Here is a 22,170-nt window from a genome sequence, read left to right as displayed (position 1 = left end):
TGTCCAGACAAACATCCTGGTAAAGTTTCATCATTATTGAACCAAAACTCTGGAATATGGAGTGTTTTTGTTTTTGTAAGATTTGACCTGGTGACCTTTAATTTGAGTTGACCCCCCTTACCAAACATCAAACTTTGCTTACAAAAATAAATATTATGACCAAGATTCATAAAATCTGAAACAAAATTGTGACCTCTAGAGTGTTTACAAGGATTTTGTATAATGTAATGAAAATTTGGACAATCTAAGGGCAATAATCATGGCATTAATTATGTGATATATATAAAACCAATCTTTATACCAAGTTTCACGATGATTGGGCAAAAAATGTGATTTCTAGAGTGTTCACAAGCTTTTTTTACTATATAAATATAAGAAAACTGCCCCCCCCCGGCAGCCATGTTATTCAACTGACCGGAACCATTTTCAAACTCAACTCTCATATCAAAGAAACAAATGTTCTGACCAAATTTCATGAAAATTGGGCCAAAAATGTGACTTCTAGAGTGTTCACATGTTTTCACTATATACATATAGAGAAAAATGCCCCGCCCACTTGTGGCCATGTTTTTTCACCGATCTGGACCATTTTCGAACTCGTCAGAGATATCAATAAAAACAATGTTTTGACCAACTTTCATGATGATTGGGCAAAAATTTTGACTTCTAGAGTATTTACAAGGTTTCTCTATAGCCAAATAAGGAAAACTGCCCCCCCCCCCCGGCAGCCATTGTATTCAACTGACCAGAACCATTTTCGAACTCAACTCTAATATCAAGGAAACAAATGTTCTGACCAAATTTCATGACATTTTGGCCAAAAATGTGACTTCTAGAGTGTTCACATGTTTTTGCTATATACATATTGAAAAAACTGCCCTGCCCACTGGTGGCCATGTTTTTTCACCGATCTGGACCATTTTCGAACTTGTCCGAGATATCAATAAAACCAATGCTTTGACCAACTTTCATGATGATTGGGCAAAAATTGTGACTTCTATAGTGTTTACAAGGTTTCTCTATAGCCAAATAAGGAAAACTGCTCCTCCCCCCGGCAGCCATGTTTTTCAACTGACCGGAACCATTTTCAAACTCAACTCTCATATCAAGGAAACAAAGGTTCTGACCAAATTTCATGAAAATTGGGCCAAAAATGTGACTTCTAGAGTGTTCACATGTTTTCACTATATACATATAGAGAAAAATGCCCGGCCCACTGGCGGCCATGTTTATTCACTGATCTGGACCAATTTCGAACTCTTCCGAGATATCAATAAAACCATTGTTTTGATCAACTTTCACAATGATTGGGCAAAAATTGTGACTTCTAGAATGTTACAAGGTTTCTCTAAAGCCAAATAAGGAAAACTGCCCCGCCCACTGGCGGCCATGTTTTTCAACGGACCGGAACCACTTTTGAACTCGACCAACATATCATTAAGGCAAACATTTTGACAAAGTTACATGAAGATTGGGCATGAAATGTGACTCCTACAGTGTTTACAAGGTTTTTCTTTTTTTTTGACCTAGTTTTTTAACCCAGCATGACCAAGTTTCAAACTTGATTGAGATATCATTGGGACAAAGCTTCTGACCAAGTTTCATGAAGATCGGACATGAAATGTGGCCTCTAGAGTGTTTGCAAACCAAATGTGGACGACGGACGAACGGAAGACAGACAAAGACCAGTCACAAAAGCTCACCTGAGCAATCAGGTGAGCTAAAAATTGAATGTTTACACGCTATTTAAGCATAAAAAAAATATTTTGTCATTCACAATTAGTTTGTATATTTATTGAAATATTCTGTGCAGTCCTAGTGTACCATTGTTAAACAGTATTTGAATTTTTTTAATGAAACAACTTTTAAGGGAATTCAATTAGCAGAAATTTTTGAAAGTCATATAAGTTAAAAAAGATGAGGGCCATGTTGGTTATTATTTAAAAAAATTGAGAAGAGGACCACAATATGATGTATGATTTGGGCTAGGTGGTTTAGAGAGGAAAAATTGTATTAGACTATTCTTATTTGAGAACCGTATAGAATGGCCAGTTTTGACTGCAGGGATGTGATTTGATCAAACCATAGTATAGTATCATAGACAAAATATTAGACCTCTTGGCTCGTAGTTCAGAGAAGATATTTTGCTATATTAGTCTATACATCAATAAAGCAATCAATACACCGGAAATGGCCAGTTTTCACCATAGGGGTACAACTTGAACAAAATGAATAAAGAAAATTAAGAAATAATGCAACTGCATACCTTTGTATAAAGGAATTTGAAAGAATGACAGGTTCCTGACTTTAGTGTCAACTTTGTTGCATTTTGCATTGACTTCATTATAAGGCAGGGCAACAAATCCACATACAAACACCTTATTTGATAAACAACCAGTATTCACCATCAAATAAATTATTCCAAAAATAAAAATGCACTACATATTAACCCACTTATCATTTCAAATCACCTAAATAACTACACCTCTTGACCTTATCCTTTCAGACAAAAATGAAGTTATACTGCTAATGAAATATATATTAACCATCTTACCCCCAAGATGTGGTTTAAAACATTGAAGCATGATTTCACAAAAAATTTAGTACAGGCCGCTTCCTTATGCAATATAACAAATATTTATCTGCTCAGCATTATAGTATGGGCAAAGATTTTAAATTATACATATTAGGAAAACAAGGGACAAAATTGTCACAAAACCAGGTTTTCATTGTGAAAAAAAATCTGATAAAGGGAGACAACTCAAACTGAACTTTTGAAATGAACAAACAAAATTAACCCCCTTTGTAAGTTTGTTTTAAAATAAATATATTTTTAGTCGTGGCGACCTTGACATTGGAGATATTGACGTGATTCTTTCGTGCGACACACCGTCCCATGATGGTGAACAAATGTGCCAAATGATTATAAAATCTCATAATGAATGACATAGTTATAGCCCAGACAAGCTCATTTATGGCTATTTTTTACCTTTGAACTCAAAGTGTGACCTTGACCTTGGAGATATTGATGTAATTTTTTCGCGCGACACACCGTCTAATGATGGTTAACAAATGTGCCAAATGATTTTAAAATCTCACAATGAACGACAAAGTTATGGCCCGGACAAGCTTGTTCCGCCCGCCCGCCAAGCCTGCCAGCCAGCCAGCCAGCCAGCCAGCCCGCCCGCATTCGCCAATCTTATAACCAGTTTTTTCCTTCGGAAAACCTGGTTAACAAGTTGCCCCCATGGCTGGTCAACTTTGCTCAGTTGATCGTGATGTTTTATACTAAATATCAAAGCTCTTAGTCATGATACTTTAGAGCAGATTTTGTAGGTCATTTTGCAATGGAATAGTATATAAAGCATGTGACCCCTGAGGTTAGGTTAGTTTTGATCCAAGGGGCATAAGTTGAACTAACTTTGTGAAAGTTTGTACAGGACCACGACATGAATTCAAATATAAACAAGCAAATTCGTTGAATTGATATCCCCCGCAAATATGCTTCTGGACACAAAAGTGTTATATTTGACACTAAAAAAAGCATTTTTTCAAGATACAAAGGGCCATAACTCTGTTATTATCAGATGGTGTACAATGCCATTTGGCATGCATCATCCTATTTTTCATATATATACTCATACCAAGTTTTAATGAAATCTGCCAAAGCACTTCCAAGATATGGCTTCGGACAGACGGAAAGACAGACTGACAATTCCAAAACAATATCCCTCCGCCTATGGCAGGGGATAATTATCAAGGCCCTTAGCTTCATGATTTGTGATAAGTCTTAAGAGTTTTAAAGTTTTTACTACATAAATAAAACAGAAACAAGTCATATTCAGTTTGGACCCCAGGGAAATGATTTTAAAAACACTTAGAGGACCAATATATGATGAAACATTCCAAAATATCAAAGCTCTGGCACAAGTGTTTTCATAAAAGATTGTTAAAAGATATCAAGGTATGTTACTATCGTTTATCGAAAAAGTGACATGCAGGGCTTTTCCTATTCTCACAGAAGGCATCTTTTGAACAAATGAGACGTTACATACCAAAGATAAAAGCTACGGAGTTTTGGTTTCAGTGAAGAAGATTTTTAAAGTTATTTTGCTATATATCTAAGGCATCAATTGAAGATACTTTATAGAGGACAACTATTTGATGTTTGTATACTAAATATTAAGCATGGTGTCACAAGATTTCATTTGTTTAAACCCATTTTTAGCTCTAGTGATATACATGTATACATGCAGCTATTCCTTATGATTTCGACAATGTTAAAGGCGGTTATCCAATCATCATTCCTGTGAAGTTTTTTTGACCAGACGTTAAGGGGGTGATATTGTTGGAATGAACAATTTAAAAACGCATGATGGATGCCTGACAATTGCGATCCCAAAAGCTCACCTTATGTACCAGAGAGCTGAATTCCAGAGCAAAGGCATGAGAAACATAAAGCTCAAGTTGAAACAATAAAACACTATGAATGAAAAATTGGTACATGTGTACATAAGTACTTATTTACCTTGTCATTATACTTGAACTCGATGAGATCTTCCACTGTTAGACATGCAAAACTCCGCAGAGCGTTCTCCAGTCTACACTTAAGTCAAGGTGAGTGATGTTTTAAGGTCAATTTCAGATGCAAATAAGGGCCGATTATCCCAAAACCTGGGCCCTCACTTATAAAAGACCTTTAAAGAAGTTTAAGATACAACACATGAAAAGATGCATAGGAAAGCAATAGCGTTACAGAAAATATTTTAAAGTTGATGCTTAGCAATAAGGAGTCTTAACAGTTATACAGTTACTTCAAATTGTCCTACAATCATTCAACTAAAGAATACAGGCAGTAGTGTCATGAATAGAGTCACCAACTTGTGATCCCAAATATATATGTGGTTTAAACTCTAATAAGGTAACAATCAAGGCTTATAGGATTTTTCAAAGACTGGAAACTTTGAAAAAAATGTTAATACTAAGAACACACACTAAAAGAAAACATTACTTAAGTACTTTTTCAACTGGAAATTTGATATTTTTGTTAAAACTTTACAGAATTAAAGTTGCTTATGTACAAAAATAAATCCCTGAGTTCCTTAAATACCATTTATCAGGGTGAATTTCCCCCAGTTTTTAAATCAGAAATCAGAGAACACCGGGATTAAAGAATAAAATATTTAAAATAACGACACAAGGATACACAGCTTTGGGGTTTGAGATGTCAAGAAAGTCAGTGTGCTGTGGCTGGAACTTTGCGAACGTTGCAATGGGAAGAGACACATTGTCCACCTGAATGAGATCGCCCTCTTGCAACAACAGGTTCTTCATCATCTGAGAGTGGGAAAAAACGCTTTATAAGTTTATAATATGCATGGTGTTCAGTTTTCATAATGTTTCACTTTATCAAAATGGTTATGTTAATGTTAAAACTTAATTTTGCCAGTGTTCATACTATTTGGGCTGCTAGATACAGTGGTAAATATTAAATGCCAAAGAAAGTATTTTTGCAATGATGACTGTACAACATCATCAATTAAATACATAAGTTCAAAGGATGCAGATATCTGCTCTAGTATTTTTATTTGTGCAATCATAAGATGGGATTTCCAACAACTCTGAAACTTTTTTATAACTATGGTTCATAATTACCTATATATGTTTTTCCTAAAAACAATACAATATTAATAAGATATAAATTAAGCTTTGGGTATCTTTTAGATTTCTTCTGACAAGAACAGTGGGCATTGCTTTCCTATCAGATGTAAAGTGAAATAATGAAAGTGTAAAAGTCACGCTTTATGATCTTTGTTAAATTGCCATAAATGACACGAATATCATTAGTCAACGATGTATACCCAGTAAGGTATGTAGATTCTGCCTTCATCAGCAACAAATTCTAGAACACCGCAGTGGGTCTCTCGATTCTGTTTCCTGTTGGTCATCTTGAACAACATTGGGTACTGTATGTGTAGTCGTGCTGTAAAAAAAGGACCGTAACTTTATCATAGGCGAAAGCCTGAGCACACTCTGAAAGCCAAAAGGTATTGCCAGCTAATAAATAAGGGGCTATATTTTTGCAAAATGACCTTCACCTGTGAAATGGGTCGTTTAAGCATCAATTTACTTTAAATTGTGAATACAAAGTAAAACACTAAAATAGTTATTACAACTTATTTAGACTTTTTTCTACACTTTAGGTTTCATGATATATTTCCAAAATCTTCATGTACATTAACTTATTTTATAAATGTGTCTCACTCTGTATCTTCAAAAAAGGTGAAATATGAGTAGAACATAAAATTTAATTATATGCACTAGTACTGAAAGAAGTATGAGATAAGAAACACCTTTTGAAATGAATCCTCTATTAAAAGGAGATTACTCTCCATATTGTTATTATTAAACACTTAAAAAAACATTATTGCAAATTTAAAATATTCAATCAATATTCAATTATATGACATAAGACTGTGAGACCCAAGCTTTAAAATATTTCACCCAATAGAATGATATAATGATAAAGGCTACTTACTCAGTTTGTCTAATGCAGATGGCGGCATTATTACTGCAAATGAGAATTTCTATAGTACATGGCATGTATATATGAAATGTAATCTCATTGACATAGATTAAATTCACACAAAAAATATTTATTGTAAACACCTTTACTTTGCCTCCATGCATTGAAAATTCCTCAATATATAATCTGTCTGTATTGACATGTAATGTTATGCATTATTCATTAATTAAATAAAATAAAAAAATATAAATTAAGAAAAAATTATATTCAAGTCTTTACTTTTGCCTCCCCTTTCGACATCATCACGATCTCCAAGCATTGTGACAGAATAGCATCTGTATGTTTCTGAAAAGTTTCTGCCACTTGGCATAGTAGGAAACATTCTTCCAAACTGAAACTAAGTAAAACAGTGTGATCATGAACTGAAACTTAAAATAAAAAATGGATAGTTCTAATATCTGTGCAGGCTTTGTATGTTTAAATTTTAATGTTTTCAATCAATGTGCGAAGGTTAATATGTATTATAAAGATAAGAACTAACGTGTCATGCAGTCATTTTAAAAATAAGAATAAAACCGTAACGCCAGAACCTTTATAATCCGAAAACATCCATCCGAATCACATAACACTTTCAAAACAATTCCTCAGTCTAATAACCCTTATACAAAAAAACTTAAATAAAATACAACAATGCATACATCTATTATCTTTCAATAAAAATATACACAAGTTTTCATAACTCACCATTTTTATGGTAAACTTCGGTTTTACGTGTTGTGACAATGCAAAAACAGTAAATGAAGTTTCCAATGTAAATATAGATATGAGCGTAAGCAGATTGGATACTTTCCTGAGGAAACCCTCACCCAATGACCAATGGTTTTAGAGCTTGAATCACATCCGGGAAATGGGACGCGCCATAAACAAAACAAGAAATTGAATAAATGTATAGTTTAAGTCCTGTTTTGCTTTAAAATAGATTCAAGATGATCGTTAAAGATTTTAGAAAAGAATTTTATGATGTTATCCAACATCAGGTGAGGTATTGATGATACATATTGATGGTACAAAGTCGTTTCCAACTTTTAAGTTAAATTCCGATTTCGCCCCATGACATTTCGACCCATTTGGAAAGAAAGTGAAGTGAAGGTTGCGCCTGTACCACATTAGGGTCCCACTCAGACCATAAAAATATGACAGTCTTATACTATTCGCATATATTTGAAAGTTGCAGAATGTACATCTAAGAAAACTAAAAAAGGACACCAACATAATATCTGCTGTGTTGTGTATTCACCAGTTTTTAAGTAAAGTTACCTTGAATTGTTGATTACTAATTACTATGATGCTATGTTAGCGTTTCCGATCGCCAAAGGCGATTGAATCTTTCAGCTGGCGATTAAAGTTTAAAATGTGAATGAAAATGGCGATTGCGAAAAACCCTGGTATTTCTCTATAGATATATAATATTCCCTACTTTTAAAGAGAACTTGGTACCGATTTCCAAATGTAATCGCCATAAAAGCTCCAGGTGGTAATAGATAGTCCATTGATAAGAGATAACCGGATGCCCCTATCGTATATTCAAGCCACATAACACAGTCATGTATGCTGACAGATGCATCACGGGAAATTTTCGGGTAACTTTCCAGTCGCCAAACTGTGATATTTAATGTCCAGTCGGTTACGAGAATGTTTATGGAGGCGGAGTTATATAGCGATTATTATTTTTGATTGACGTGTGTCACAGAGTTAGCGTTTATCGCAGGTTTATGAACAATGAATCACAGTTGTAGCACTAATACGTGATATAAAACCGGCAAATAAAGCAGTATGCTCTGTGTGCCTAAGTTCAATCACGTTAAACTTTGTCTCTGCGCATGCTCGACATCAACAACGATTACTGAAAACTTGCTATGGTAATTAGACAGATTATTCAAAACTGTATACAAATCTGCCAAAAAAAAAGAAATATAAACAAACAAAGCGGTCGTAAACGGTTAAAAACTATCTATCACTCCACATGATGTACATCACTGAGAAGCACTCCTAAGTTCGACCAGCTGTCTTCATGACGTCACATTTGGGGGCTCAAATAGGGTAGATAAATAGTTATTTGCTCACACGAATACTTAAGCTAGGAGCGAGACATTCTAATATTGTTTTTTTAGAAAAGAAAGGTTATTCATATATTTTGAAGATTGTAATGTGTGTCTTAAATATTTATTAAAATTAACAACAACTAACAATTAAGAAGGTAACAGAAAAGAACATTAAACACTCATAAACACACATTTGTAAAATAGCCAAACATATTTACATTATAATATGATTTTTTTCCTAAACACAATGTGGACATAGGAATGTTTCATCCCTTCTAAAAGCCAGTTTTTCGTGGCAATTGCGCTGCAGTAAAGAGCTTATAACAATAAACGTCTTAATTGGACGTATTTTATCTTAAAATGTAATGAGTCGATCTTATTTATGAATGCCCCCTTATGAGCCCCAGGTAAACAAAGCGCTTATTTACAGAGAATTGTCTTAACTCCCCTGAATACTGCAGCGTCCCCAGCAATTTAGAAAAGAGTATTTTGATGGATGTTTATGAATTAATGGTGATTTCAAGAATATCAGTGCGATAAATGCTGGAAAAATGAGGTATCTATAATTGACATAATTTAAGCTTTGTTATTCATAAAGACCTGTTTAAACCGCATTTGTATGAGAGGTTGACAGAATTACGACTTCAGTTATGAGTTTTCGCAGGAAGACTTGCACGTGATGTAATTGCTTGTATTCGAAACTACGTCATAAAAAACTGATCGAACTTAGGCACCTGATCGAAATTAGGCACACAGAGGATACATTAAAGGTGGTTTCGGGCATCATCATAACAATTATTTACCGTACTGTATAAAACAATAATTAATTACGAGAAGTTAATTGCAATTGGTGAGCAGTGTACTTACGGCGAGTAAGTTGTGAAAAAAAAAAAAAAAAACGTTAATAATTTGATGCGGTAACAAATTAAATCCAGTGCATGTATATTTTATCATGTCTATTTGTAAAACTGATTTACACAGTTTTTCTACAGCCACGCGATAATAACTATATACTATGCACTAATACCGGTATGCCATGTAAAACCCGTGTTATAAAGAAAGAGCGCGAAATTATTTCTGTCGTCTGCAATGCCAAGTTCTACGCATGCAAAGCATGCTTTTTTAATAACAGACGATGTGTAACTAAATATAGCCTAGCCGCCAAGTACATGCAGTATTTTAGACTTACAAATTTACCGGTACGTTTGAATAAATTATCTATTGCAACTTTGGAAAAATATGTCAATTCAAGAATACATTGCAGTTAATGTATTTTTCAAGAATCAAGAAGCACTAGACTACAGCAAAAATTATTGGGAGAAGGGGGGGGGGTGGCGAATAGGAGTTACGCAAGACCCACGCAATCAATGACCGGGGCATATCTGAAACTCAGGGTTTTCATTAGGAGGCGGCCGGCGGCCGATTTGACCGCCTCAAATGTTATTCAGGCCGGCTCAAATTCGGAAAGAAAATTTAAAAAAAACATCGGCAAATTTTCACGACGATGACGAGATATTTAGTATTTGTTAATATACTAACTGTCTGAAACGGAAGTAAACAACCTTAACCGATATATGTTAACTGCTTTCTCATTGGTCGTATCGATATAATTGTCCAATCGCGGAGCGGGTAACGAGACTGTACGACTTTGATTCAAGGTCACAAACTGTGACAAAGTCAACAATTGGATATGTCAAAAAAAGACAGAAAAATAAACGACTTTTTCGTTTGTGTTTCGCGTAAGAACGATAGTTCGCTGTTGAAGTTATCTTGTTCCAGTTTTGTTAACGTTTATCATTTACCGGCACCTCCGGATAAATGCACTTTCCTGCTACACTTACATTTCGTTTTTTATTCGATTTTCGACAGATTTCGTTGATGTTTTTTTTCCGCGGAGTTTTGATCCTCCGAGCGGTAAGTGGATTTATTTGTTACCACATTTTACAGGAGGGTGAGTCTTTCATTAGGATAAATGAAACTCTCGAGCCCCAAACTCTCCTGATTTTTTCATGATTAAGGTCGGACTTGGTTGGCTTAAATGCTAAATATATTGAATTGGCACTGCAATGTTAAGCTATGTCCAAATTTGTTTTTGAAAAAAATGGCCCAAAGAAGCTTCCTCGGCAAAATATTTAAATCCTAAGATTGCATCAGCTGGGGCAACCTATGCCCGATTTTTTTTTCCAAATAATTGCCTAAGTTAATCAAATAAAAACAATTTTTCTCATGTCAACAGGCACACAATCTTTATAAACTGAATAATCAATTATTTCAGAAAAAGACAGTCATTGTGTACTCTTAACACAGTATTACTTATAAATGTTCAGGTATTTGCTCATACAATGCTTCAGTATTATTGTTTTAATTATTGTGATGTTTATCAGACTTTATTTTTCTTAAGGTAATTTACTCCTTTGGTAATATTATTTGCATTGCTAGTCACATACTCTTGGTTAAAAGGGATCGTGTTAAGTAGAGGTTAATTATATTGAATGTTATTGCTTGACATGCGATAAAGATGTTTACAGTTTGTACTGTTTCTTCTTATTTGCAATAACTACTTGTGGACTAGTCATTTAAATTGGTTTAGTTATATATTTTGAAATGTCATTGTCATTATTGGAAGTTACAACTTATTAAAATGTTAAAATTTCCAGTGTTTGTTTAATTCAGATTTTCATTAATACTGTAAAGAATACATGTTATGTACTGCACAGAAATTATACATTAAGCTAGGGCCCGGGCCCTTCGCCCCCGACGGGGACATTCCACCTCAGACCCATGCATCTACATGAAAATTTAAAGAAATAGATTGTGATATCTTGCTAGCCAAAGTGACACCTCTGAGAGTTGATGTAACCTGAGGACTAAACAATTCACATTAACATCCTCTATTTTAACTGAGGAAAATCATGTAAAATATGTGCCCAAAATCGCTCAGAAGCCACGATTTGGCACCTTTATTTAAAAAAAATTCAGGGGGGGGGGGGGTGGGGGCATGCCCCCGGACCCCCCTAGCAGGTTGGCCTCCTCAAATAACTCAAAAGCCTGCTACAAAGAATCCTAATGAAAACCCTGGAAACTTCTAACATTGTATACCGTTTATGCCAGTGCATGAAAATAAATATAAATGAAAAATAAAAAAAACATGAAATTATTTGATTTCAGGTAACAAATGATTTATTTAAATGTGACTTCATTGATAATGTAATACAGTCATTGTTGATACCTATAGATTCATGATAATGATTATGTTGTTCATTGAGCAAATAAGGTTATAATATGGGTCGTTATCGTAGTGCTGAAATTTGGCTACTAATTTTTTTTTCTTTGCGCCAACCTAGTGATGTGTAGATTTGCATCTTATTGTAGGAACAAATGTCGGGTTGTCAATATCATGTAGGAATCAATGTCTGTTCTGTCACAATCACGTAGCAAAGAATGTCTGGGAAGTTGAAGTAAACATAGGAACAATTGTCTGCCGGAACGAAGTTCAGGATAGCCCAATGTTTACTGAACAAACAAAAATACAATCACCCTAAATGCCATCTAGGATTAGATAAAGCACTAGAAGGACCCACAGGCCTTACTTTGATAAAAAGTAAATTACACATGTATATTGTATGCAGACACAGTTGCATCATGAGAAATTATTGCAGTGTTTTTTTTCACTTATAGGGGAATGGTGGCGGGGCCCGTCCAAAGGGGAAAAAATGCGTCGTTTGTTAGGAAAAGGGGAAAATTAAAAATTCACTCTTTTATATGTAATGATATTTATTATATGAATACACATGTTTGTATGAATATAATATTCACAGCAGAATGTCTCTGTCCTTTTTCTGAAATATATATCAATTATTTTTTCAACATTAGTTTCAGACAGTTCAGCCTTCATGCACTGTCTCAGTTTTCTTAGCCATTTTTAATCGAATTGAGTTATTTTAAATCGATTAAATGGCAAATTTGAGCATTTGTTATCAATAAAATGGACCTAATTGGAATGTTTGACACAATATAGATAAATCAGGCCTTCTCCTGGCCATTTTGGGAGAAAATTGCAATTCATGTGAAAAGTCCACTGATTTAGAAAAAACTAATCTAATTTAATATAACACTTTATAATAATTAAAAATCATATAAAATATAGTTATATACTTTGTTAGTTATTTATGAAATAAATTTAAGATGTATTTGTCATGATTATGAAACAGTTCTTTTAAAAAAAAAAAAAAAAATTTTTTTTTTTTACTTCAAATTTTTTTTTTTTTTACTTCTGGAGGGGATTTTTTTACAAAAAGGGGGAAAAATATATACTCTTTATTGAGGGGAATGGGACCGAATATCGGCCCTGAAATTGCCATAAAAAACACTGTATCGTATTACTTTTTATTGTCGCAACGCTGACTTTCACTCAAAATCAATGATAAGATAAATAATGATAATGGAAAATGCAGGAGTTACATTATTCTTGATTGATGTCTTTGTTTTTTTCTGGACTTAATTAATTCAAATAAATTCATGAAATTACAAAGCTTTACTTTGGTTAAGCTTTTTCTTTTGTTAATTTCCACATGATATCAAGAAAATAAATACAGTTTGATCAATAATTTTGTGAAATTGAATATTATTCAGCATGTAAAACAAAAACTTTGCTGCAATGACCCACTCAACATCACAATGTCAATGTGAATTAGTATGAGCCATGGAAGACATTGTCTTTACTACAAAAGTAACAGCTAGGTTTCTTAAATAATTAGGAGCTGAAATACATGCATTCCACGTGGAAAGTTAATATAACTTCAAGTCACCATACAGTTTATACTGATCAGTCGCCTATCTAAAGGTCGATTGTTTGAAAGCTGATACCTGTATTAGTGAAAAATATGCTCCATTTTACCATTATGCACTATGAAAGATTCATCAAAGAGTTTTTAATGTTCTATCTTGCTAAAAAGTTGGCATTTGACAATCAATATGCCAATGTGGTCAATGGTTTCAATGAGAATGACTTGACCATGTACAGATAAGCTTTTTCTAACAGAAAAATAACAAGAAAATAACACACTTATATTTAATAATAATGATTATGTATCATTATAAGTTGATGTGTAAATTCTATTGGTGTTTTTTCACAGAGGGTCCTGATTCTGGTTGCCTTTGATGTTGATGCATTATGTGCCTGTAAAATATTGCAGGTCAGTAAATTGGTCGCGTCAATTGCATTATTGACTTCATAATTGTTACTTGACTTTACATGGTGGTGAAATGATGTTTCTTGTTGTCTATGCTTGTTTAAGTGCATGTCATGGACAAATTAAATTTTTCTGTCCATATTGGGGCAAAATCAATTCTGGGATTCGGAATTTTTTGCGCTTTAAGTCCACTGATTTTGGAAAAATAGAGTTAATATAACATTTTATAATAATTTATATTGTTAAAACGAAATCATATAAATAAGTTATACAGATTGTTAGATGTAACTGAAATATAATTGAGACATATAAATCATTTGACACTTTTCCTATGAAAATGGGTCTGTTTAACTGGCCTGAAGACATGGCAGAATAAGGCATGTACAGTTACATTTGTTCAGGGATATACATGTACTGCTATGACTTAAACTTAATTGAAAATGAATACAACATGAAAATATAAAATGAAAGGTTATTTGACTGACAAACTGCTAACAACATTGTGGGACATTTATGTAGCAAAACAAGTACAAGTATTTGTCATACTGGTCAGTGGCTATCTTTGATCTCTTTAATTTATAACTGAAAGTTAATTGTTATTTCTGTGTTTCAGAGTTTATTCCAGTGTGACCAAATCTTGTACACTATTGTGCCTGTGGCAGGAAAGGAAGAACTTGAGCGTGCTTTTGTGGAGAACTCTGAAGGGGTAATGTTTTGTATTTTCTGTCAGCCATTTTGAGAACTTTGCCTATTTTCATAAAACTGATGCAAACATGTCATTTGTATGAGGCAGGAATATTTTGTATGCCATCAGTGTTTGTTTTTGTTCTAATGTTTTGGCAGTAACTGTTATAGGGACCCATTCCCAATGGAAAAAAGTATGTGATACCTAAAAATTCAAAATTGAAGGTTTCCAACGAAATTGTGTGTGTGCTTTTTTTCTCATGTAAATCTGTACATGGAATTCATATCCCATCCAGAATTGTAAGTTGAATGTTAGGAAATATGATATTGAACACAATTTTCTTCTCAGTTTTGAAGAATTTTGTAGCTGAAAAACTTCAGCAACAATAATGAATGACTAAATTTTAGTCAAATCAATGTGATTTCTCCCAATTCAAAGGGACCCAAGCTCATATGCAAAATTGTGCGAAAAACACTGGCCACTGCCACATTACAGATTCCATGAAGGTCTGATATAGCTATCAGATAACTGATTTGCCAAATAATACTGAAAGGTCTTTACTTATAATAGCATTAGTCAAGTATATCAAAGATGTATAATTTACATCTAAACAAATGTTTACATGTCTGTTTATTTAAAAACAGACTGCTTCTAGTCAAATTGTATCAGGCAAAATTCAAACATGAAAGGTGTTCTTTTGTTATGACATACTGTTATGATACCACTTTTCAGTCATTCAATTTAGGTTTAAAGTGTAAGTTGATTATTAAAAACATTAAAGAACTGAAAATGAATTGTATTCTTAAAAAAGAAATTAAAAAGTAGGTGGATGTTATTGCTGTTTTTTAAAACTACCTCGGTTATGAGCACTGACTTTACTTAACAAATTTTGTTGATACAAATTCCAGTATAAGTTTTTAAGACTGATCTTTAGAGGAAAGAAGTGTGTTGTTAACAACTTTTAATGGTATTCAATGTGTGTGATAATTTGTTTCCTTAGACTAAGCATGTGGTGATGATTAACTGTGGAGCCAACCTTGATGTGATAGAACTTCTCCAGCCAGAGGAGTACATCAAATTCTATATCTGTGATAGGTAGCGTAGTCCTGAGAATTATTCATGTTTTCCATATTTAGATTTCTTGTCACAGTCTTTATAATGATCAGTGTTCCTTTAACTATTTGGAGAATTTTACAAAGAAATGGGAAATGTGTTTAGTTTAGATACATGTAAGCCTAATAGGGAAATATATGTAACAAACTAAGCAGGGTGCTACATGTATGCCCTACTCGTTTATGTTCCTCCTCCTACGTTGGTAAACACAAACATCATCAAAATCTGTAAAAATATTATTTTATTTTTTTTCAAATATTGAATGGTGAATAACTAGCTTTGCTCATAAACCTTTGTTACCAGTGTCACGCAAAGACATTTCCTAGATTTATGAAATTAGATGATAATGTCACCAGATTGGTCCAGCTTCCAAACGTGTTCCTCTTGAGCAGCCCCCTGTTCCTTTTGTAATCCTTAGTCATTCCCTGCTTTGTTACAAGTTTATTGTCTACTTTGTAGAACAACATTTATCAAATGTACAAATGCTTATTTAGTTTGTGCTTAAACTTGGTTTGATGAAAATTTCTGGCTTTAATTACAAGTATGGCTGAATATTTGTCCAAATTTTAGCAAAGATCTAGAGAGAAATAGAATGATGCTGTGCCCTTCTCTGTTTAAGTTCTCACTCCTAAAATCTGTTGAAATTTAACATATATTTTGCAAATTTTATATGGCAATCTATGGCAAATGAATAGACAATGTTTTACAAATCATTGTGCATGTGTTGGAATGAGGAATTCCCTAGATTTATCAAAATGCAAGATATCACCAACCTTGTTTCAACTCCCTACCCTGTTCCTTGTGTGCAAAATCCTGTACATTTTGTGATCCTACACATTGCCATACACATTAAGTACTAAACAAAGCTTTCTTTGAGAAATGAATGTGTTTAACCTGAGGAGAAAAACATATTTTGAGCAGTGAATGGGGCCATATTTTGGCCCCTTATTAGCCTTAAAAGTCATTGCAATTAATGTTTAAGTTATTGTTCTTGACATGTCAGTGTTTTTTCCGTTGACATTTTTCATTATTTCCCCATAAAATATTCCCATCACCTTAGAATTATCTTTTTATCATTCTGACATTTTCACAGGAAAGTTAGTAAATTGATTTCAAACATATATTATAAAGCAGCAGTTAATATCTATTCAATGCCTGTTTCCGTCTGATTGGTGGATTTTGTTCGTCAATGTATGTGATATTTTTGTTCAGTCATCGTCCTGTGGACGTCCACAATGTCTACAACGCAGTGCAGGTGAAACTACTCATGAAGTCTACAGAGTTGTCTGTTCCTGAATATGATGATGTCTTCCGTGATGATGACGATGTAAGGCATTTAGGCCAGTTATCTTAAATTTCTTCATCTTAAATGGGAAAGCTCACTATCTTAGAGCATGTTTTTTTTCCTTCTTTAGCAAATACGAATATTGCTCTGCTACTCCTTTGTGAATGTATTTTATGTAAATTATAAGGAGAAAGCATTTTGCAGGAATGAGATTTTATTTACCAATGAAAGAACACCTTAATTTGAAACGCAAACCTTGATTTTCAAGTAGAAACTGGTGAATTGAAAAAAAACAAAAACAGAAAGGTTTTGATTTTCCTATTTGTTTTTAAGTTTTATATATATGGATTTAAAATGTTAATCCATTTTGTAGTCAGAAAACGACTCTGGAAACGATAGTGACACCTCGGAGTCAACAAAGAAACGCAAGAGATTTGATGATGCAGCTATTGAAAGGAGAATAGAAAGGCGAAAATGGGAAGAAAACAGGTACATTAACAGATTTGTGTCGCACAGAGAAGACCTCAATTTCAGTAAGGACAAGAATATCCAAAAATTATTTTGTCTGATAACTGAATGAAAACCCAATTTGCAACATTCACATCAGGTTGATTTCTTGTCAAATCATAATTATTTTTATGCCCCCTTTCGAAGACAAGGGGGCATATAGTGATCGGACTGTCCGTCTGTCTGTCTGTCCGTCCGTCTTTCCGTCACACTTTGCGTTAAGGTTTCGAAAAATGCTCATAACTTCTATGTCCCTTGAGATATAACCTTCATGTTTGGTATGCATGTGTATATGGACAAGGCCTTTCCATGCGCACACAATTTTTTACCCCTGTGACCTTGACCTTGAACTAAGGGTCCGCATTTAGGGTTCAAAATCTGTGTTAAGGTTTCGAAAAATGCTCATAACTTCTATGTCCCTTGAGATATAACCTTCATATTTGGTATGCATGTATGGACAAGGCCTTTCCATACGCACACAAATTTTTACCCCTGTGACCTTGACCTTGAACTTAGGTTTCGAAATCTGCGTTTAGGTTTCGAAAAATGCTCATAACTTCTATATCCCTTGAGATATAACCTTCATATTTGGTATGCATGTGTAAATAGACAAGACCTTTCCATAGGCACACAAATGTTTTCCCCTGTGACCTTGACGTTGAACTTAGGGTCCGCATTTAGGTTTCGAAATCTGCGTTTAGGTTTCCAAAAATGCTCATAACTTCTATGTCCCTTGAGATGTAACGTTCATATTTGGTATGCATGTGCATATGGACAAGGCCTTTCCATACGCACACAAATTTTGACCCCTGTGACCTTTACCTTCGAAGTTGGGGTCTGCGTTTAGGTTTCGAAATCTGCGTTTAGGTTTTGAAAAATGCTCATAACTTCTATTTTCCTTGAGATATAACCTTCATATTTGGTGTGCATGTGTTTACGGACAAGGCCTTTCCATATGCACACAAATTTTGACCCGCTTCACCTTGAACTTAGGGTCCGCGTTTTGGTTTCAAAATCTGCGTTTAGGTTTTGAAAAAAGCTCATAACTTCTATCAGGCGTTTATAGGGGGCATAAGTCATCCTATGGTGACAGCTCTTGTTAAAATCAAATTTGTGTTTATGAAGTGTTTATGTTGTTAGGTATTTACAAAATATAATCAGATTGATTTCAAATTTAAACTGTTTTAAGTACTTTGGTCAACACTTTTAATGAAAGCATAGGACATGTAGAATTTACAGTTTTTTGTCTGCCTGGTCCACTGGAATTGTAATGATGATATCTTACCATGTTCGTTTACATTGTGTCTGACTTCAACAGATTTTTATTCACTTCAGAGTCAAGGTGCTGTTTGATTACATGCAGTTTTCTACATATGGAACATCAGTAAGTAAACTATTCTGTCATTTTTTGTTGGTTATTCCTTTTATACCACTTCAATAGGTATTTCAACGTGTTTTAGTCCTTTAACATGTTAAATTTAATATAAAACATTTCTTACTAGATTAAACCTTTCTTACTAGATTAAACCTTTCTTACTAGATTAAAGTTTTAAAGGCTTCATTTCCATCCCTCAGATACTGACAAGTGGCTAACAAGCATAAAACCTGAACACTGTGAGTTTCGCACAGGCTGTTTTGGTTTTATTCTGTTTGAACATTTTCACTTTGCTTCTGAGTTGGAAAGGGTTAAGGGAGAGGTCTAAAGAAAAGAAACAGGGTGCTGCATTGTGCTGCCCCTGGACTGGTTGACACAAAAAAGTTATGAGAATTATTTGTAATTTTAGCTATTTTTTGTAAATGTTCAATATCAAATGAAAAAAAAAAATATTTGAGATCATAAAATGTCATCTGACTTATTTGGCTTTTCACCCTGCACAGTTTAAGCAGCCTGTGTTTTTTTCCATTTTATTAAAAAAATTGCTCCCCCAAATTTGAAGATGAAATGAAGATCAAATTTTTGTTGACAACCATGGTTATATGTTTGTATTCTTCTTTGTTATCAAACATTTATCTAATTGATTGAAATGCAAAAGTATGAAGTGCTCAAACTTGGTTTGATAAAAATAGCGTGGAACATATAAACATTTTGTTAAATAAGAATGATTTTAAAGTCATAATGGCGGAAAATATCTTGTTTTGAGTAATTGAATGGGTCCAAATTTTCACCCCAAATAAGCTTTATCAAAATTATTGGCTGCACCCTGTACGTTTTGTGACATTATTTCTTTGGTTTATGTGTGTGGGGGATTTTAGCTAACGTTAATAATTCCAACAAGTTATATTGTTGTGCATTTGCCATGTGGATCACACAGGTATACTTATGCTCTGTTTATAGTCAGCATTACTGATGTTTGAGCTTGCGTGGCGTATGTCCAAGGACTCCAACGACCTCCTGTGGCTTGCCATCGTTGGCGTGACAGACCAGTATGTGCACTACAAGACACCGAGGGAGAAGTACATTGAGGATGTGATGGCACTGCAGTCACATGTCTCCAGGCTTAATCACAAGTAAGTGTGATGGCACTGCAGTCACATGTCTTCAGGCTTAATCACAAGTAAGTGTGATGGCACTGCAGTCACATGTCTCCAGGCTTAATCACATGTAAGTGTGATGGCACTGCAGTCACATGTCTCCAGGCTCAATCACATGTAAGTGTGATGGCACTGCAATCACACGTCTCCAGGCTTAATCACAAGTAAGTGTGATGGCACTGCAGTCGCATGTCTCCAGGCTTAATCACACGTAAGTGTGATGGCACTGCAGTCGCATGTCTCCAGACTTAATCACAAGTAAGTGTGATGGCACTGCAGTCACATGTCTCCAAGCTTAATCACAAGTAAGTGTGATGGCACTGCAGTCATGTGTCTCCAGGCTTAATCACAAGTGAGTGTGATGGTACTGCAGTCACATGTTTCAAGGCAGAATCACAAGTAAGCGTGATGGCACTGCAGTCACATGTCTCCAGGCTTAATCACATGTGTGATGGCACTGCAGTCACATGTCTCCAGGCTTAATCACAAGTAAGTGTGATGCCACTGCAGTCGCATGTCTCCAGGCTGAATCACAAGTAAGTGTGATGGCACTGCAGTCGCATGTCTCCAGGCTTAATCACAAGTAAGTGTGATGGCACTGCAGCCGTATGTCTCCAGGCTTAATCACAAGTAAGTGTGATGGCACTGCAGTCACATGTCTCCAGGCTTAATCACAAGTAAGTGTGATGGCACTGCAGTCACATGTCTCCAGGCTTAATCACAAGTAAGTGTGATGGCACTGCAGTCACATGTTTCCACGCTGAATCACAAGTAAGTGTGATGGCACTGCAGTCACATGTCTCCAGGCTTAATCACAAGTAAGTGTGATGACAGTGCAGTTACATGTCTCTAGGCTGAATCACAAGTAAAAATACCAGGGATGTGCAAGGCTCCTGATAATGATTTACAATAGAGAGATGTTAAGGGGTAATATCTCCCACTAGCTGTTATATTTGAAGCGTATTGGTAAGATAAATGTGTTCAATGAGTGGTCTTGGAGCACAAAAAGTACTTGATGCATGTGAAAAGAGGCAGGATGAGAAGTGGGACCACTCTAGTCTGGTTACTTTTTTTAGCTTATTCAAATGAATTTCTTTGTCCTTTACTTTGGATAAAGGTTTTAAAAATAGTCTTTTCATTCTGAGTTCAATATTTGCAAAATTATAAATATTTTCACAATATGTCCTCAATTTTTGGGTTGACCAGATCAGAGACTTAAGGATTTCAAAAATGATCAGGGTGAAGCACCTTGCTATTACACTGTAGATCTTTGCCTATGATATTGCTCTAGCTAGTTACTGGTAAAATTCCCATTTGATATTTATCTGTCTAATCATATTCAAACGAATAATAATTTAAAACTTTTAAAATTATACTTGGTGTTTGATTTTCCTTACTAAAAAGGCACTCTCAAAATATTCTACACTAACAGAAATCTTATTAAAAATATAATATCAGTAGTGTAAGTGTGTGTTTTTTCATATTAAGGGGATGTTGCTTCTGCCTTTATTTTTTAGGACAAACATTACTTTTAGTGAAAATTTGAATCCTGTGAAATTAACAAAATTTGTTGTTGGTCTGTTTTGAAAGGAAACAGCATGGGTTGATATAAATTTGCTTAACTCAAATGCCTTATAATAGCCTTATTATTCTTGAGTTTAATATGAAGCCTTGTCGACAACACTGTTGGTGATGTTGAAATGTTGAGAATTATAGGGTATGATCTAAACCTCTAGCTACATAGTTTAAATGTTGTATACATAAAAATGCTCAGGAACATGATTTATCAAGTTTTCAGATGATTTCCCCCCTTAAGTGTTAACCCGTTCCCTCTTGGAAGCAAAGTGAAAAGCTTGCGAGTAACTCGCAGTCTATTCAGGTTTTGTGCTGTTTTCTGCTCATCAGTATCTAAGGTTTGGAGATGATGCGTAAAAATACACATCTAAGTGGTAAAGGGTTAAGTGTTAAACAAATAGTTGAGAACTTGATCTGTTATGTTGGGGGGGGATGCAGGAGGGAGGTGTGTACAAATCGTCCCCGGGCTCAGTTGGTACTAAGTTTTACCTTGGTTACCTAATTTAATCATCGCTTAAGTTGTGTAGATGATGACACAGTTTTAATTGCCATAAACCTTGCCATGATTTGAAGTTCTGTAGAACCACTTCATACTTTGAACTGATAATGAATAGTGATACATTAACCTGAGATAAGCAAGTCCATGTGCATTA

General features: G+C 34.5%; 2 protein-coding genes across 3 annotated transcripts in view; one reads left to right on the top strand and one right to left on the bottom strand.

Annotated features, from left to right (window-relative positions):
• LOC127835228 (ubiquitin recognition factor in ER-associated degradation protein 1-like) overlaps nucleotides 1-7,412 on the bottom strand; it is a 36,533-nt gene extending 29,121 nt beyond the window's left edge. Inside the window, exons 1-6 of the mRNA XM_052361555.1 lie at nucleotides 7,271-7,412; nucleotides 6,806-6,923; nucleotides 6,539-6,571; nucleotides 5,862-5,983; nucleotides 5,207-5,337; nucleotides 4,529-4,601 (exon numbers count right to left, since the gene is read on the bottom strand). Of these exons, the coding sequence (XP_052217515.1) occupies nucleotides 4,529-4,601; nucleotides 5,207-5,337; nucleotides 5,862-5,983; nucleotides 6,539-6,571; nucleotides 6,806-6,923; nucleotides 7,271-7,273 (480 nt within the window). The 5' untranslated portion in view covers nucleotides 7,274-7,412. The remainder of the gene's footprint in view (nucleotides 1-4,528; nucleotides 4,602-5,206; nucleotides 5,338-5,861; nucleotides 5,984-6,538; nucleotides 6,572-6,805; nucleotides 6,924-7,270) is intronic.
• Nucleotides 7,401-22,170, top strand: part of LOC127835215 (cell division control protein 45 homolog) — a 33,266-nt gene continuing 18,496 nt past the window's right edge. Inside the window, exons 1-8 of one of the 2 annotated variants that reach the window (XM_052361542.1) lie at nucleotides 7,401-7,563; nucleotides 13,764-13,823; nucleotides 14,434-14,526; nucleotides 15,506-15,600; nucleotides 16,831-16,945; nucleotides 17,277-17,392; nucleotides 18,746-18,794; nucleotides 19,746-19,918. In XM_052361542.1, the coding sequence (XP_052217502.1) occupies nucleotides 7,513-7,563; nucleotides 13,764-13,823; nucleotides 14,434-14,526; nucleotides 15,506-15,600; nucleotides 16,831-16,945; nucleotides 17,277-17,392; nucleotides 18,746-18,794; nucleotides 19,746-19,918 (752 nt within the window). In that variant the 5' untranslated portion in view covers nucleotides 7,401-7,512. The remainder of the gene's footprint in view (nucleotides 7,564-13,763; nucleotides 13,824-14,433; nucleotides 14,527-15,505; nucleotides 15,601-16,830; nucleotides 16,946-17,276; nucleotides 17,393-18,745; nucleotides 18,795-19,745; nucleotides 19,919-22,170) is intronic. The other variant, XM_052361544.1, reaches the window with a different exon arrangement.

The sequence above is a fragment of the Dreissena polymorpha genome, chromosome 1 (genome assembly GCF_020536995.1).
Source record: "Dreissena polymorpha isolate Duluth1 chromosome 1, UMN_Dpol_1.0, whole genome shotgun sequence".
Lineage (NCBI taxonomy): Eukaryota > Metazoa > Mollusca > Bivalvia > Myida > Dreissenidae > Dreissena > Dreissena polymorpha.
This window is presented reverse-complemented; position numbering and strand designations above follow the sequence as displayed.